This window comes from Babylonia areolata, chromosome 5 (assembly GCF_041734735.1).
Source record: "Babylonia areolata isolate BAREFJ2019XMU chromosome 5, ASM4173473v1, whole genome shotgun sequence".
NCBI classification, from domain to species: domain Eukaryota; kingdom Metazoa; phylum Mollusca; class Gastropoda; order Neogastropoda; family Buccinidae; genus Babylonia; species Babylonia areolata.
This window is the reverse complement of record NC_134880.1, coordinates 46,010,638-46,027,432: the sequence shown is the minus strand read 5'-3', so window position 1 is coordinate 46,027,432 and position 16,795 is coordinate 46,010,638. Positions and strand designations below refer to the sequence as shown.

Below are 16,795 nucleotides of genomic sequence, written 5' to 3'. Positions count from 1 at the left end.
AAACATTTCCCATGAAAATATCACTCTCATACAGCATGACCCGCCACATGTGATGCCTTTAACGCTTTCAGGAACATTTCCTATGAAAATGTCACACTCACACAGCATGACATGCCACATGTGATGCCTTTAATGCCTGCAGAAATTACTTCTTCGTTCGTAGGTTGCAACTCCCACATTCACTCATATGCACACGAGTGGGCTTTCATATGTTATGACCGCTTTTTACCCCACCATGTAGGCAGCCATACTCCATTTTGGGAGGTGTGCATGCTGGGTATGTTCTTGTTTCCATAACCCACCAAACACCAGCATGGATTACAGGATCTTTAACATGTGTATTTGATCTTCTGCACATAATATGTTGACCTGGGAGACCATGAAAAATCTCCACCCTTTACCCACCAGGCGCTGTTACCAAAATTCAAACCCGGGACCATCAGATTGAAAGTCCAACGATTTAACCATTCAGCTATTGCGCCCGTTGTGCCTGCAGAAACATTTCCCATGAAAATGTCACATTGATACAGCTTCACATGTCACATGTGATGCCTTCAGTACTTGCAGAAACATCTCCCATGAATACATCAAATTGATACATTGTGACACGCCATATGTGATGCCTACAGTGCTTGCAGAAACATTTCTCATGAAAATGTCCCATTGATACAGCATGACAAGCCACATGTGATGCCTTTAGTGCTTGCAGAAACATTTCTCATGAAAATGTCACTGATACAGCATGACATGACACATGTGATGCTTTTAATGCTTGCAGAAACATTTCCCATGAATACATCACATTGATAAAGCAAGACAAAGTCTTCAAAGTAAATAGTTACCACTATAGGACACTTACTAAAACACTAAAGCACAAAAACATCCATGTCAGCACTGACATTTACTGAAAGTAGTGCGCTGTGTGGCACACAGCATTATCCTATGTTGAGGTTGTCAGGAACAGTGTCACACTCGGCCCACAAGCGGACCCCCAGTGTGGTTGGCGATGTAGTCGTTGACGATGGTTTCCATGACACGGAGAGGCAACACATTGTTCAGCAGCAGGGAATGGAAATCACGAAGATCAAACCTGGTGCCTGCAGCAAAGACGTCAACATTATGTTACAATGTTGGGAATGAAAACCACGAAGGTTGAACCATGTGCCAGTGGCAGTTATGTCAATCTTACGTCACAATGTCAGGGAATGAAAATATGAAGGTCAAACCTGTTGCCTATAGCAATGATGTCAGTCTTACATTATATGACAGTGCAATAATGCTGGCTTCTGGATCTCTTGAAAAACTGCATGCATACATACACACATCCTCAAAGATGAGACACAAATCCCTGTCAGTTTTTGGTGATCATCTGCATGAAGAAAAAAAGAAAATATAGTAGAGAAATATCATCAAAGTCTCTGGATTTCAAAGCTTGAGAAATTCTTTGAGAACAGGATTTTGTAAATGATAAAAACATGAGTCACTTTCTTTCCGATACTTGATATTGATGACAGTGGTTTTATTTCTTCAGTTTGAAATTGGATCTTTGTGAGACTGAGAGACGTATCAAATTTATCTTTGTGCATGACGTTCCATTTGTCAGAAATCATCCAGCTTCAGTTTTAAATCCATCACATGATTTCCATTGCACACAGTAAAATCAGCGCCGTATTTCTGTTTACATGTCATCGCTAAATGACTTGACTGTACAGGTGGTGAAATGTGGTACACATTCATTCACATGCCGTTGCTAAATGACTTTATAGACGAACTATATACAGCTGGTGAAAACTGATACACGTTCATTTATGTTGGCGCTAAAGACTTAACAGATTTTAAACGTAAAGGTGGTGAAAATTATTGCATGTTCCTTTACATGCCATCGCTAAATGACGTATCAGCCTTAAACTAAACAGGTGGTGAAAACTCATTCACATTCGTTTATATGCCATCACTAAATGACTCAACAGACTTAAACGGTACAGGTGGTGAAAACTGATGCACATTCATTTACATGTCATTGCTAAATGGCTTTACAGACTTACACTGCACAATTAAAGTGGTGAAAATTGACGCTCATTCATTCATTTATGTGTTAGCGCTAAATGACTAAACAGATTTTAACTGTAAAGGTGGTGAAAATAGTTACATGTTCGTTTACACGTTATCGCTAAAACAATGATTTCATAGACTTCAGCTGTACATGTGGTGAAAAGTGATACACATTCATTTACATGTTATCGCTAACTGACAATAGATTTTAACTTGGTGGTGAGAATTGACACATGTACGTTCATTAACGTGTCATCGCTAATTGATTTAACAAACTTTAACTGTACAGATGGTGAAAATACAAATTCATTTACATTTCATCGCTGAATGATTTAAACAGATTTTAAGTATACATGTGGTGAAAGCAGATACACGTTCTTTTACATGTTATCACTAAATGATTAAACAAAATTTAATCGTACAAGTGGGGGAAATTGATAAATGTTCATTTACATGTCATCACTCAATGATTAAACAGAATTCAGTCATACAGGTGGGTGAAAATGCATGGATACACGTTTAAGCACTGTCACACCCCCAGCCTGACACACGAGCTTTCTCTCAGGGTTTTCACGTACACGATGTGTTCATGTCTGCATATGATGAGCACGGCCAACATACCCAGCGCTGTGGCTGCCCTGCAGCGAAGCTCCTTGATCTTGAGTTCCCCGATCTTGTAGGCACAGGCCTGACCAGGCCAGGTCAGGTAGCGGTCCACCTCAATCTCCACCTCGGCACGGAACATCGGGGTACGTTCACTCAGGAACCGGATGGCTTTCTCGCGACTCCACCTGTGTCGTTTTGAGGAAACGTGTACAAGCATAGTATTGACATTAACTTTTACTGTCAACGGGAAACATGCCCAAGCATAATAGTGGCACGGCATTTTACTGTCAATAGGAAACGTGTACAAGCATAATGTTGACATTTTACTTCCAACGGGAAAGTGTACAAGCATAATATTGACGTGTTACTGTTAACAGGAAATGTGTACAAGCATAATAACATTTTACTGTTTACAGGAAACGTAAACAAGCACATTAACATTTTTACTTTCAACGGGAAACGTGTACATTAAAATTTATACTGTCAACAAGATACGTGTCCAAGCTTTTTAACATTCTACTGCCAATAGGAAATGCATTCAAGCAAATCAGCATTTTACCTTCAACAAAATTTAATTATGTATTTGATTGGAAGAACATAGGCATACATGTGTGCAGGAAAAATCCAGACAATATAAATTCAGTCGAACAGTGTCAGGCATAACATTAAACGCAGCATGTCGACATGGGATGTAGGGAGAGTGCAGAAAGACATCAAGCAAGAGCATCATTAACAGACGACATTCGGATCTGACTTTCCATTTCATGAAAGCCTTGACATGTAAACGTGAAACTATTATATGTATGATCATTAACGCTTTCCTCGCAACTAAACCATGTAAAGGGTCAATCTAAAATTGAGAGACAGTGTGCGGTAATTAATCTCATTATTCCAGATTTATCTATAGTGGATTTTTTGCGGTTGTAAACGAGGTTCGAGGGGAGCTAATGTGGTGGTGTGGTGGTTAATATTATACAGTTGATTTTTCAAGAAGAGGGAAAAAAAGAATGGAGAAAGAGAGAAAAAAGGAAACAAAAGAAAAAAAAGCTTTTTTTTTTTTTTTTTTCCAATGAAGAAGGCGTGTGAAAGCACAAAAAAAGAAAAACAAAGAAGAAGAAGAAGAAAAAAAAAGAAGTTGTGGTGCTCCGTGACCTGCGTGCAACTGAGGCCTGAGAAAATAAATAAACAGAATAAAGAAAAAAGAAGAAAAAAATGTTCAGGAAGGTATACACTAAACATAAGAAAGAAACCTGTCGATCTTGACTTTAATGGAAAAAAAAAGAAGAAGAAAATAAAGCAAAATGAGACATAAATCAAACTCATGACAATGATAACTGATAATTCTACTACACATTTCTGCACTTGATACATATTAAAATCTGCAAACTGTGCCACGAGGTGGAATGTATTCAACTGAATTATTGATACATGTATTCACGAAGGAAATAAGTGCCAGTGATTCGATAGATGTATTCACGAAGGAAATGAGTTCCAGTGGTTTGACAGACATATTCGCGAAGAAAACAAGTGCCAGTGATTTGATAGATATATTCACGAAGGAAATAAGTGCCAGTGATAATGTAAGTTATGTATTAGAATCCAAGTGATTTCCACCTAACATCCACCTGCTGTTTCTGAGATGTAGGCGCATGTTTTATCCTTTCTTTGAGGGTTCTGTTGATCAATTTTATTCTAAAAAATAAAAAAAATCCATTTTCTAATTATCATATTGACTCGATATTTCAAGTTTTCATCAAATTCTTTACAGTAACTGTTCACGCTTTTTCCCCCCCCTTTTTTTTTTATCTTGGTTAATTAGCAAACAACTCATACTCAGACTTTGTGGGTCTCAAAGACCAACACTTTATAAAAAAAAATTTAAAAAAGACACCAACACAAAAATGTACATACTTGACTTGATGATTCACCCAAAGTAATGTGAGTCAATAAGAGAACGTGATTTGTAACACGACAATAGTCAATATGCAGATTTGGCTTGTGATTCATCCAAGATGTAAGATTTCGGCCGATGATTAACCCGAAGAAATACGAATTAATAAGAGAACATGATGATTAACATGACAAAAGACAGAATACTGATTTCAGATGATGGTTTACCCAAAGTAATGTGAGTCAATAAGATAACCTGACGTATAAAATGACAATAAACAGTGTACACATTTCAGGTGATGATTCACCCAAAGTAATGTGAGTCAATAAGATAACCTGACGTATAACATGACAATAAACAGTGTACAGAGTTCAGCTGATGATTCACCCAAAGTAATGTGAGTCAATAAGATAACCTGACGTATAACATGACAATAAACAGTGTACAGAGTTCAGCTGATGATTCACCCAAAGTAATGCATCCCTGTATCCACCACCAGACGGCAGGCACGAAGCATTTCATTTCCGTAGCGACCCATCCTGAAACCAGTCACATACATCTGTTGAACTCTGGCAGCAATAGATAAGCAAGTTAATGAAAATGTCGTCTACAATTAAAGTTCTTCAGTTGATTATCAAAGTTTGTTTTAAGGTGGCATGAATTATGAAAGGATATTGATTTTAAAAAGAAAAGAGTTTGCTGGTGTGTGTGTGTGTGTGTGTGTGTGTGTGTGTGTGTGTGTGTGTGTGTGTGTGTGTGTTTTATAGATGAAGAGGAATCGTGATCAGCAGGCAGTGGTGCATAGTGCAAGCAGTGGTGCATAGAGCAAGCAGTGGTGCATAGAGCAGGCAGTGCATTGTGTAGGCAGTGGTGCATAGTGAAGATGCATAGTGCAGGCAGTGGTGCGTGGTGCATAGTGTAGTAGTGCATAGTGCAAGCAGTGGTGCATAGTGTAGATGCATAATGCAGGCAGTGGTGCATAGTGTAGATGAATAGTGCAGGCAGTGGTGCATAGTGTCATGCATAGCGCAGGCAGTGGTGCATGGTGCAGGCAGTGGTACATGGTGCAAACAGTGGTGCATAGTGTAGGCAGTGGTGCATAGTGCAAGCAGTAGTGCATAGTGTAAGCAGTGATGCATAGTGCAATCAGTGGTACATAGTGCAAGCAGTGGTGCATAGTACAAGCAGTAGTGCATAGTGCAAGCAGTAGTGCATACTGTAGGCAGTGGTGCATAGCGTAGGCAGTGGTGCATAGTGCAAGCAGTTGTGCATAGTGCAAGCAGTGGTGCATAGTGCAAGAAATAGTGCATAGTGCAAGTAATAGTGCACAGTGTAGGCAGTGGTACATGGTGCAAGCAGTGGTGCATAGTGTAGGCAATGGTGCATATTAGGCAATGGTGCATAGTGCAGGCAGTGGTGCATAGTGTAGGCAATGGTGCATATTAGGCAGTGGTGCATAGTGCAGGCAGTGGTGCATAGTGTAGGCAGCGGTCCCCATGTTGAAGCGAAAGGCCCAGAATGCAGCCACTCATCTGATAGTACAAAACTGCCCTACCCCTTCCACCACCTCCAACCCCATGAAACACACACACACACACACACACACACACACACACACACACTCCTTTACACAGTACCGGTGTAACAGCATCAAAATACCCCTGGGATCATTCTGGACCAGCTTTCGATTGACCCATGGGGTCATTTGAAGCCAGTCAAAATTGACCCCCCCCCCCCCCCCCCCACCCCCTTCCCCGGACCCCCGATTGTTGAAAATTACTCCCTTTCTACATGACGATTTTTTTTTTTTTTTTTTAAGCTATTGAAAATTGAAGTCGGGGGTGCGGGGGTGCGGGGGTGGGGTTGGGGGGCGGGGGGGTGGGGGTGGGGTGGGGGGCACTTTCTGGGCTGGCCTTCACCTCAGTGTTTCTGCTACCCTATCTCCTACTACAGCTTGACGAAAGCAGACATCGGGGAGTCCTTCTCTTACAGCCTTCATTGATTAAATTGAATAAAAAGGGGTCTTCATTTCTGACTGGTTTGGCTCCAGGCGATGACAATTCCAGACCTGTCTTCATCATCATCATCTTCTTCTTCTTCGTTCGGGGGCTGCAACTCCCACGTTCACTCGTGTGGACACGAGTGGGCTTTTACGTGTATGTAGGCAGCCATACTCCGTTTTCGGGGGTCTTAGGGATTCTAATCTGGGCTAGTACCAGTTTTGGACCCCCCCCCCCCCCCCCCCAGCGTAATAAGCGACTGGGGTGTGAATAAGCTGCTACACCCGTACACGGTATACCGGCGACTCACATTTCGTAGTCGTTGGCGTACACTCCCATCTCTTCTCCTAGGTATTCGGCATACAAGGCCCAGCCCTGAAGCAATACACAGAATGACGCCATACCTGTCACTGCACGTTCCGGCATTGGCCGATACATCAGGGGTGATGTACTGGCTTCCATTTTCACATTACTTTAGTAATCATATATCATCGGGTCATCAAATCTTGTTTATTGATCCTTTGTCAACGCATGATATTGAAAAAAACCACAACACACACACACACACGTGCATGTACACGCGCGCGCATGCGCGAGCACACACACACACACACACACACACACACACATCTCACACATGTACGCACACATAACATACACATCCCCGAGACACGCACGCACACAAATATCTCACACTTGCACGCACATTAACACACACACACACACACACACACACAAACAAATAAGACAACACAACACACACACACACACACACACAACACACACAACACACACAACCACACACGCACGCACGTGCATAAACAACACAACAAAGCACTTGCTAACGACATAGCCTACCTCATTTTGGGCAGAATAGAACTGAAAGTGATAGGGAACAGCATAGTATCTGTCATACTCGACGTGCTTCAGGAAACTGGGCAGATCTGAAGCCCCCCGATAGGAGTTCTGCAACACGCCACAGCAACAATAGTAGGCGACACTGGTGGAGTGCTTTCATACCGCTCTCCGAACGCTGTACAATACCACCTCAGTTTGACACACAAAACAACACAACAACACACACACACACACACATACACAAACTCACTCGCTCACACACACACACACACACACACACACACACACACACACACACACACACACACACACACACACACACACAAACACACACACTTAACCATCGCGGCATAGGTGATAGTTTACATAGAAAGGAGACGTAAATAGTCTTGTTTCTGAGGGTATTTGCACACCAAATACACTACAAAGCAAACCATGCCATAATCAACGCCTTATTTACAAAGAATGCATTTTGAAATGATGGGAACTATGAGAAACAGCAGGATTTCTGAAATGACGGATGTGAGTTTCAGTTTCAGTTTCAGTAGCTCAAGGAGGCGTCACTGCGTTCGGACAAGTCCATATATACGCTACACCACATCTGCCAAGCAGATGCCTGACCAGCAGCGTAACCCAACGAGCTTAGTCAGGCCTTGAGAAAAGAAAAGAAAGTAAATAAATAATAGATAAATACATAAAAAAAGAACTACTGATAATAATATGTATAAGGCGCAAAAACTTGATGAAGTCAACTATAAGCGTACAAATAAATAAATAAACAAATAAATAAATAATATTTCTTAAAAAAGGTAATACAATAATAATAATAATAATAATAATAATAATATAATAATAATAATAAAATAAATAAATAAATAAATAAAATGAATAAATAAATTTAAAAAAGACAACAATGATGATAAATAAGCAAATAAATGTAAAACATGCAGACACACACATATGCATAACAGATATGCACCAAACATGCAGTTTCACAGATATGAAAGCACAGTCAAATACACATAAACGTACATGAGCCTCCACACACACACACACACACACACACACACACACACACATTAACCTGCACCCCCTCTACACACAATTTCTAGGCAATGTGAGAACTGTACTGGATTACAACAAAACATAGATCGGAATAATCCTGTTTACGATTGAAGAACTTCGGCCTTTTCCTGCTCTATGATGTTTGCAATGTCGGTATTTACCTTTGATAATAAAATGATGTTTAAACCAAGAAGTCATGTAAACAAATCAAAATTATGACCAGGTCTTTTTACCTGCTAAATACTTATTTTATACATTTGCAATAGGTTTGAAAAAAAAATATATATATAAAAAAAATAAAAAAAATAAAAAATAAAAATAAAAGCCCAACCCAGCTCCCAGGCTGAATTGACATGTAGATGTATACATTTGATAAAGGAAAGAGAAGTTTTGTTGTTTTTTTTCCTTAGAAACATAACTGACCGAGATTTATAGAAAGTGTACTGGACTACTTTCTTCAATGAGAACGCGTCGCCACAGTTAAGCGCCACCCCTCCACCATCTTTCTCCTTGCAAGTGTGTTTGTTCTCCTATCAAACTATCACAATGGATTTTCCAAGGGACAAAATCCTTTTTTTCTTGCCGTGGGTTCTTTTACGCGCGCTATGTGCATGCTAAACATGAGACCTCGGTTTATCATCAATACCGACTGACAAGCGTCCAGACCACACTTCAAGGTCTAGTGGAGAGGGAGGAAATATTGCCGAGTGTGGGATTCGAACCTGCATGCTCAAATTCTCTCGCTCACTTGAGCGGACGTGTTACCACTAGGCCAGGACACTACACCACACAACACCCCTACCATATAATTACAGAACGTACTATTAACAGGAAATATTTATCCTATTTTACCAACCCGAACCATCCTGGTTGTATGATCTTCCGATTCACGGCGGCTGCTTGATCTCCGTGTTAAAAACCCGATCCCACGGTGATTCTTCTTTTTCTCATTCAGCTCAATCTGTCTGGAACAGTTTACCTCACCATCTTCGCCACTCTCCCTCATTTCAATTTTTTTTTTTTTAAATCTGTCCATGTCTTTTCAATGACATTCAGCTATAAGCCATGCAAACTCTGTGTGTGTGTGTGTGTGTGTGTGTGTGTGTGTGTGTGTGTGTGTGTTTGCAGATGAGTTTATGTGCGCGCGCCATGAAAACTCTGTGTGTGTGTGTGTGTGTGTGTGCATGAGTGTCAGTGTTAGTTTGTGTGTGTGTGTGTGTGTGTGTGTGTGCGTGTGCGAGTGTATAATTAAGTAATGCAATACACGTAGTTTTTGAATCTGTTTTCTGCTTTTACGCGTTAAATCGTTTCGTATTTCGTTTCTTTGTTGTTGTTGTAGTTTTTTCGTTGTTGTTTTTGTCGCTGCACGTGTATGTGTGCTTAATGTTTCTTGTATAGCGTTTTGAGCATCCTTTAAGGGAGGAAAACGCTCAACAAGTGTTCATTATTATTATTATTATTAGCATTATCATCATCACGTACAGGAAATGCCAAAGAACGTGGAGTTGATCATCCTTTGTGCCTCTACCCTCCTTTGACAGATCATTCAACAACAGGGGCACCAACCAAAGCAGCCAGTACCTCAACCAGTGGCATAATGCTTATCTGCTCATGAGTCCCCCAATGGTCAAACATTTCTAAAGCGTCACTCGATCTGTCTCCAGGTGACTGACAACAAACTGTTTTACTTCATCCTTGGCCACATTCCATCTATTCACGGGAAATCCAACCGTCTTTACTCGAAATTCCACATTGACTTCTACAATGTTTTGCCCTAATTTCCGATGATTGTATTGTATTGTGTTGTATTGTATTGTACTGTATTGTATTATTCTTTTTTTTTTCTTTTTTTTTTGTCACAACAGATTTCTCTGTGAGAAATTCGGGCTGCTTTCCTTTGGGACAGCACGTCGCTAGACTGAGACCGCCGACCATTTTTTTTGCATGTTTTCCTTTTTTCCTGCCTACCTGCCTGCCTACTCATCCGTCGGACCGACGGGAGACTCCATCATCCTGCCTGCAGTTTTTTTGTTTTTTTTTTCTTGTTTTTTTTTTTTTTTTCATTTATTTTCCTTGTCGAAATCGATTTTTCTACAGAATTTTGCCAGGGACAACCCTTTTGTTGCCGTGGATTTTTTTTACGTGCGCTAAGTGCATACTGCACACGGGACCTCGGTTGACAGTCTCGTCCGAATGACTAGCGTCCAGACCACCACTCAAGGTCAAGTGGAGGGAGAGAAAATACTGGCAACTGTGCCGTGATTCGAACCAGTGCGCTCCGATTCTCTCGCTTCCTCGGCGGACGCGTCACCTCCAGGCCAACACTCCACAATAAAGAACCATTCTAATAACTCCCTGTATCTGGTCACTGGTCCGGATCACCACCACCGTGCAACTGATCATGGAGAATAACAACATCCACTAATATACTATAGATAGACTACATGAGATATAAGTGCCTGTGAGCATGGCATTCCTTGGCTGACACTTCCACAGAACGTTGGGAAACTCCGTCTACATGTTTTTACGTCATCCTTCTGACGTCATCCTGACAGTGACAAACCGGAGTGACCAGGGATAGAAGCAGGGTATGACTGTGTTTGGGATGGTCAATTCTTCTTGGAGAGGGAATCTTTCTGCAAGAATGTCAACATTGCTTTGAGAGATAGTTTTCAAAATCTATGGAGACATGCTCTAGAGGCGAGTAGTAAATGTTTGTTTTATCGAAATTTCAAAAGTGGATTTGGTAGAGAAAAATATATAAGTCAAATGCCTGATAATTATGTTATCAGCTTCTTCAGATTTCGAAGTAGTAATCATAAGCTGGAAATAGAAACAGGGAGACACAAAGGCATACCACGAGAGTTACGGTTTTGTAAGGTTTGTAACATGTCTGTGATTGGTGATGAGTTTCATTTTATAATGGAATGTCCCAATTATGATCAGTTACGAAATAGATATGTTCCTAAAAAATATTTGTCTCCAAAATCGGTTTTTAATTTTTGTAATATGCTCAAAGGAGGCAAAATAGTCATTTTAGCTGTAAGTAGGATGATTAGATTTGCAAATGTTGCCTAGTTATACTTTTGGAGTTAAAAGACATTTGTGTTTTCTCAACTTTTATGTGACATTGTTGTGTATTTGGAAATGTTTGTTATGGGCACGAAAAGAGTATTTTGCAGTAATCCTCCATACTCCAATAGGGGTGAAAGGATAATTAAAACCTGAAACCTGAACATACTCTCCTTGGCGGTGGTCCAAGTCTAACATCTGATAACTGCAGTGAGTGTGATCAGCCAGCCAGTCAGTTAATCGACCCACCACTGTTCGTTTAAAAGTTAGGAAAGGAGGAGGGGAGAGTAGAATGGCGAGTTGGAGAAAACCTGGGACATGGAGGTGAATTCAAAGGTGCACCTTCTTTTCTACTAACAAACTCTATGTTACCAGAAGTTCAAATACTAACCTTTTCACAAAATTTTGTAGAACAAATATTCGTAAGTTTTCTTTTAGCTTTAGAGCAGTTAAAGGATGGGATGCACTGAATAATTCAACAAAAACAGCTAAAACTATTGACCAGTTCAAGAATCTTCTAGACAATGACTCTAAATCATTAATAAAACCATTCGATTTTGATGAATGAACATTTTAAAAATTTCATACGCATGTACGCAACCCTAAACTCTTTCTATATTAAGAAGGGGCGTTGAAAAGCCAAAAAGGCTTTAAAAAAAAAAGAAGTCCCAAATTGTGTACCTGTACACACCTGAATATTTGAAATAAAAAGAAGTAGGTATTCATTTCCGTTGTAGGTATGCCTACTACAAAAGAACCAAGCAGCAACAAAGTCAACAAACGAATACACAGGACAGCCATTTAGCAAGTGCTGCTGCAGCTAACGTAACCGCCATTTACTCAGGCAAAAGAGGAAACAGAAGAAGAAGAAGAAGAAAAAACAACAACAACAACAAAACTCCACAGCTTGACAATGTTGACAATGAACACGCAGTATCATGTGAACTTACATGCAGATGGTGGCCAGGGACAGTCTCGTGTAAGGCCAGTGACACCATGCTGAACGTGTTCCTGCCAATCAGCACGGTGTTAAGTGACACGTGATCATCTTTTGTCATCATCCTGTGACCTTTTCATGATAATATATTTATATATATTTGAGCAGTATCTAATGGTGGAGAGGGGGGGGGGGGCGCTCTTTATATATATGTTTTATTTTCTAACTAGGTTTTATAATTTTACCAATATACTTGTTATCTTTTTTATATTTTGTTTGTTTTAATGGTTCATGTTTTGAATTACTTTAATGCAGATTAAAATTAACGAGAGAGAGAGAGAGATCGTTACTTTAGTGAACTACTCACTGATCAAATTACAAGCTACATGACAATAATCATCTTCAGATGCATTAACTTCTAAGCGTTACCAAGGTGAAACATTCACCTGCCGCAATGCAAGCTACATTATTATTGTAGTAATCATCTTCAGATGCATCAATGTAACGTCCTCTCCTCCCTGTCATGTGTCTCTAACTCCTCCACATTGTCAGTCAAAGAAAACCGATGACTGACCGTTGGAAACCGATGACTGACCGACAGTTAATGATCGACGACTGACTGTTGAAAACCGAAGAGTGACCGTTAAAAACCAACGAACGGCGGTTGAAAACCGACGGTACTTTTTCGCGGCAATGGCAAACCGGGAGAAAGCTGTCTCCCTCCACTATATCTACGTTCTGAGAAAAAAAGAAAGAAAAAAAAAAGAAAATGCTTCCAAATATCCACAGTATGATAAATTTTGCCATAATGAAGTCACCAGAGGGTGCATTTTTTGCGAACATTTTGTTTTTGTTTGTCAAGCTACCATGTTGGAGAAGAGCACTGCCTTCGTCTTTTGGCGATGTCACTGTCGGAGGCCAGTAATTCCTCCTCTCCCAACCACACCAGTGGATAGACCCCTTCAGTAATTCCCCATATCCCACCCGCTATACTGGGTAGATCCCTTCAGTTATTCCCCATCTCCCAACCACAGCAGTGGGTAGATCCCTTCAGTAATTCCCCATCTCCCAACCACACCAGTGGGTAGATCCCTTCAGTAATTCCCCATCTCCCAACCACAGCAGTGGGTAGATCCCTTCAGTAATTCCCCATCTCCCAACCACAGCAGTGGGTAGACCCCTTCAGTAATTCCCCATCTCCCAACCACAGCAGTGGGTAGATCCCTTCAGTAATTCCCCATCTCCCAACCACACCAGTGGGTAGATCCCTTCAGTAATTCCCCATCTCCCAACCACACCAGTGGGTAGATCCCTTCAGTAATTCCCCATCTCCCAACCACAGCAGTGGGTAGATCCCTTCAGTAATTCCCCATCTCCCAACCACACCAGTGGGTAGGGTAGATCCCTTCAGTAATTCCCCATCTCCCAACCACACCAGTGGGTAGATCCCTTCAGTAATTCCCCATCTCCCAACCACACCAGTGGGTAGATCCCTTCAGTAATTCCCCATCTCCCAACCACACCAGTGGGTAGGGTAGATCCCTTCAGTTATTCCCCATCTCCCAACCACACCAGTGGGTAGATCCCTTCAGTTATTCCCCATCTCCCAACCACACCAGTGGGTAGATCCCTTCAGTAATTCCCCATCTCCCAACCACACCAGTGGGTAGGGTAGATCCCTTCAGTTATTCCCCATCTCCCATCCACACCAGTGGGTAGATCCCTTCAGTAATTCCCCATCTCCCAACCACACCAGTGGGTAGATCCCTTCAGTAATCCCCCATCTCCCATCCACACCAGTGGGTAGGGTAGATCCCTTCAGTAATTCCCCATCTCCCAACCACACCAGTGGGTAGGGTAGATCCCTTCAGTTATTCCCCATCTCCCATCCACACCAGTGGGTAGATCCCTTCAGTAATTCCCCATCTCCCATCCACACCAGTGGGTAGATCCCTTCAGTTATTCCCCATCTCCCATCCACACCAGTGGGTAGATCCCTTCAGTAATTCCCCATCTCCCAACCACACCAGTGGGTAGATCCCTTCAGTAATTCCCCCATCTCCCAACCACACCATTAGGTGGACCCCTTCAGTAATCCCCCATCTCCCATCCACACCAGTGGGCAGATCCCTTCAGTAATCACCCATCTCCCAACCACACCAGTGGGCAGATCCCTTCAGTAATTTCCCATCTCCCAACCACACCAGTGGGTAGGGCAGATCCCTTCAGTAATCCCCCATCTCCCATCCACACCAGTGGGTAGATCCCTTCAGTAATTCCCCATCTCCCAACCACAGCAGTGGGCAGATCCCTTCAGTAATTCCCCATCTCCCAACCACACCAGTGGGTAGATCCCTTCAGTAATTCCCCCATCTCCCAACCACACCATTAGGTAGACCCCTTCAGTAATCCCCCATCTCCCAACCACACCAGTGGGTAGATCCCTTCAGTAATCCCCCATCTCCCAACCACACCAGTGGGCAGATCCCTTCAGTAATCCCCCATCTCCCAACCACACCAGTGGGCAGATCCCTTCAGTAATCCCCCATCTCCCATCCACACCAGTGGGTAGACCCCTTCAGTAATTCCCCATCTCCCAACCACACCAGTGGGCAGATCCCTTCAGTAATCCCCCATCTCCCAACCACACCAGTGGGTAGACCCCTTCAGTAATCCCCCATCTCCCAACCACACCAGTGGGTAGACCCCTTCAGTAATCCCCCATCTCCCAACCACACCAGTGGGTAGGGTAGATCCCTTCAGTAATCCCCCATCTCCCATCCACACCAGTGGGTAGGGCAGATCCCTTCAGTAATCCCCCATCTCCCAACCACACCAGTGGGTAGACCCCTTCAGTAATTCCCCCATCTCCCATCAGCTATAAAAAATAATGAATATTTGGTCGCCCTATCTCCTGAGAGCCCAGAGCATTTACAAATACAATTACACATACATATACTGATGCAGATGCACTTTATAACATTCATTTGTCTGTGCACATCACAAAATAAATAGGTCACACACACACACACACACACACCAGGCATTCATACCCATACAGCCCTTTTCCTCTCTCCGTCCATCAACAATCGCAGACAGACAGATTTAAAAATCTAATCCTTAAAATGTGTTCTGTATTTGTTATTATAAAGCTTCGGGTTAAAAAAGAAAAAAGAGAAGAAAAAAAGTCCTGATGGCAGATTCGAACCCCGCGTGTTCGGGTGAGAAGAAACTGTCTTACCCAATACACTATCATGGCTCCTTAACTGACGTTCATAAAATTAACACTTAAACATGCTTTTTTAAAAGGGCGATAAATCAATTGCAGCATTCGCAGTGAGAACGCTGTTTAAATCATATTATTCTGGTGTATCTTGGGCATTAAAAAAATCTTTAAGGGCAATTAAAAATAATTTTTAAGTCCGCGGTAAAGGAGACGTGGCTATCGCCGCAATCACACTGCAACATTTAGCCGTTTTCTCTGGATCTAGATAGATGTACAAGTTTAGTTACACCCACCGGGAATCATACACATGGTAGATTCAATTTCTCTTTTATGTTCATTCTAGTTTTATAGTTTAAAAGTTGGTATGAAAATTGAGTATTTTGTTAAACTAATAACATGTAGAGCCAAATACAAGTACTTATAAACGTTGTATGAAGTGAAAAGGACTTCATTTTGAGAAAAGTCAAGACTGGAAATTTTTACGTTTCATCAAGGGTATTAACTCTCATGGTTCATTATTTTAAACTGTGAATCTCAACTGATTTTGTTGATATTGTTATGGCAGTTTGGAGCATAATCCAGTAAATGATGAGGCGTTCACAATTCTTTCTCTGAATAAATATTTAACGGTCTCCTTCTCCAACTTTCCATCACATGTTATCGTGTATTGTCGATTGAATATAGGATTGAACGGGCAGGTCAACAACTTGAAACAAAATGGCGTCCTTCGCGTTCGTGTGGAATATGAGCATGCGCTTTGAATATGTATAAATATGTGTACGCAATTGATTTTTGCCCATGACCTTCAGGGCTCAGCCAATAGATCTATAAAGTCCACTCGTAGTATTGATTTTAGTATTTTCCGAAAAAGACCACTTAGTGAAAGCCCTGTACACTGAGAGTAAAACACACAAGCTTTTTATGCATTGAGTATAATTTCAAAATGTAATGTTTAAGATGAGAAAGATCAGTTTGAAATTAACCCCCGTAGCGTTAATTAGTTTCACTATTTTACTATCTGTAGCAAAGACATGCACCAGAAATATAACTTCTATGCTCAGCAAAAGAAGTTCCTGTTTGAGCAAAAA

General features: G+C 41.5%; 1 protein-coding gene across 1 annotated transcript in view; it reads right to left on the bottom strand.

Moving 5' to 3' along the window:
- Positions 1 to 47: 47 nt before the first annotated feature.
- LOC143282098 (uncharacterized) overlaps positions 48 to 16,795 on the bottom strand; it is a 39,802-nt gene continuing 23,054 nt past the window's right edge. The window contains exons 12-17 of the mRNA XM_076587591.1: positions 12,495 to 12,555; positions 7,408 to 7,515; positions 6,860 to 6,924; positions 5,017 to 5,088; positions 2,674 to 2,843; positions 48 to 1,097 (exon numbers count right to left, since the gene is read on the bottom strand). Of these exons, the coding sequence (XP_076443706.1) occupies positions 967 to 1,097; positions 2,674 to 2,843; positions 5,017 to 5,088; positions 6,860 to 6,924; positions 7,408 to 7,515; positions 12,495 to 12,555 (607 nt within the window). The 3' untranslated portion in view covers positions 48 to 966. The remainder of the gene's footprint in view (positions 1,098 to 2,673; positions 2,844 to 5,016; positions 5,089 to 6,859; positions 6,925 to 7,407; positions 7,516 to 12,494; positions 12,556 to 16,795) is intronic.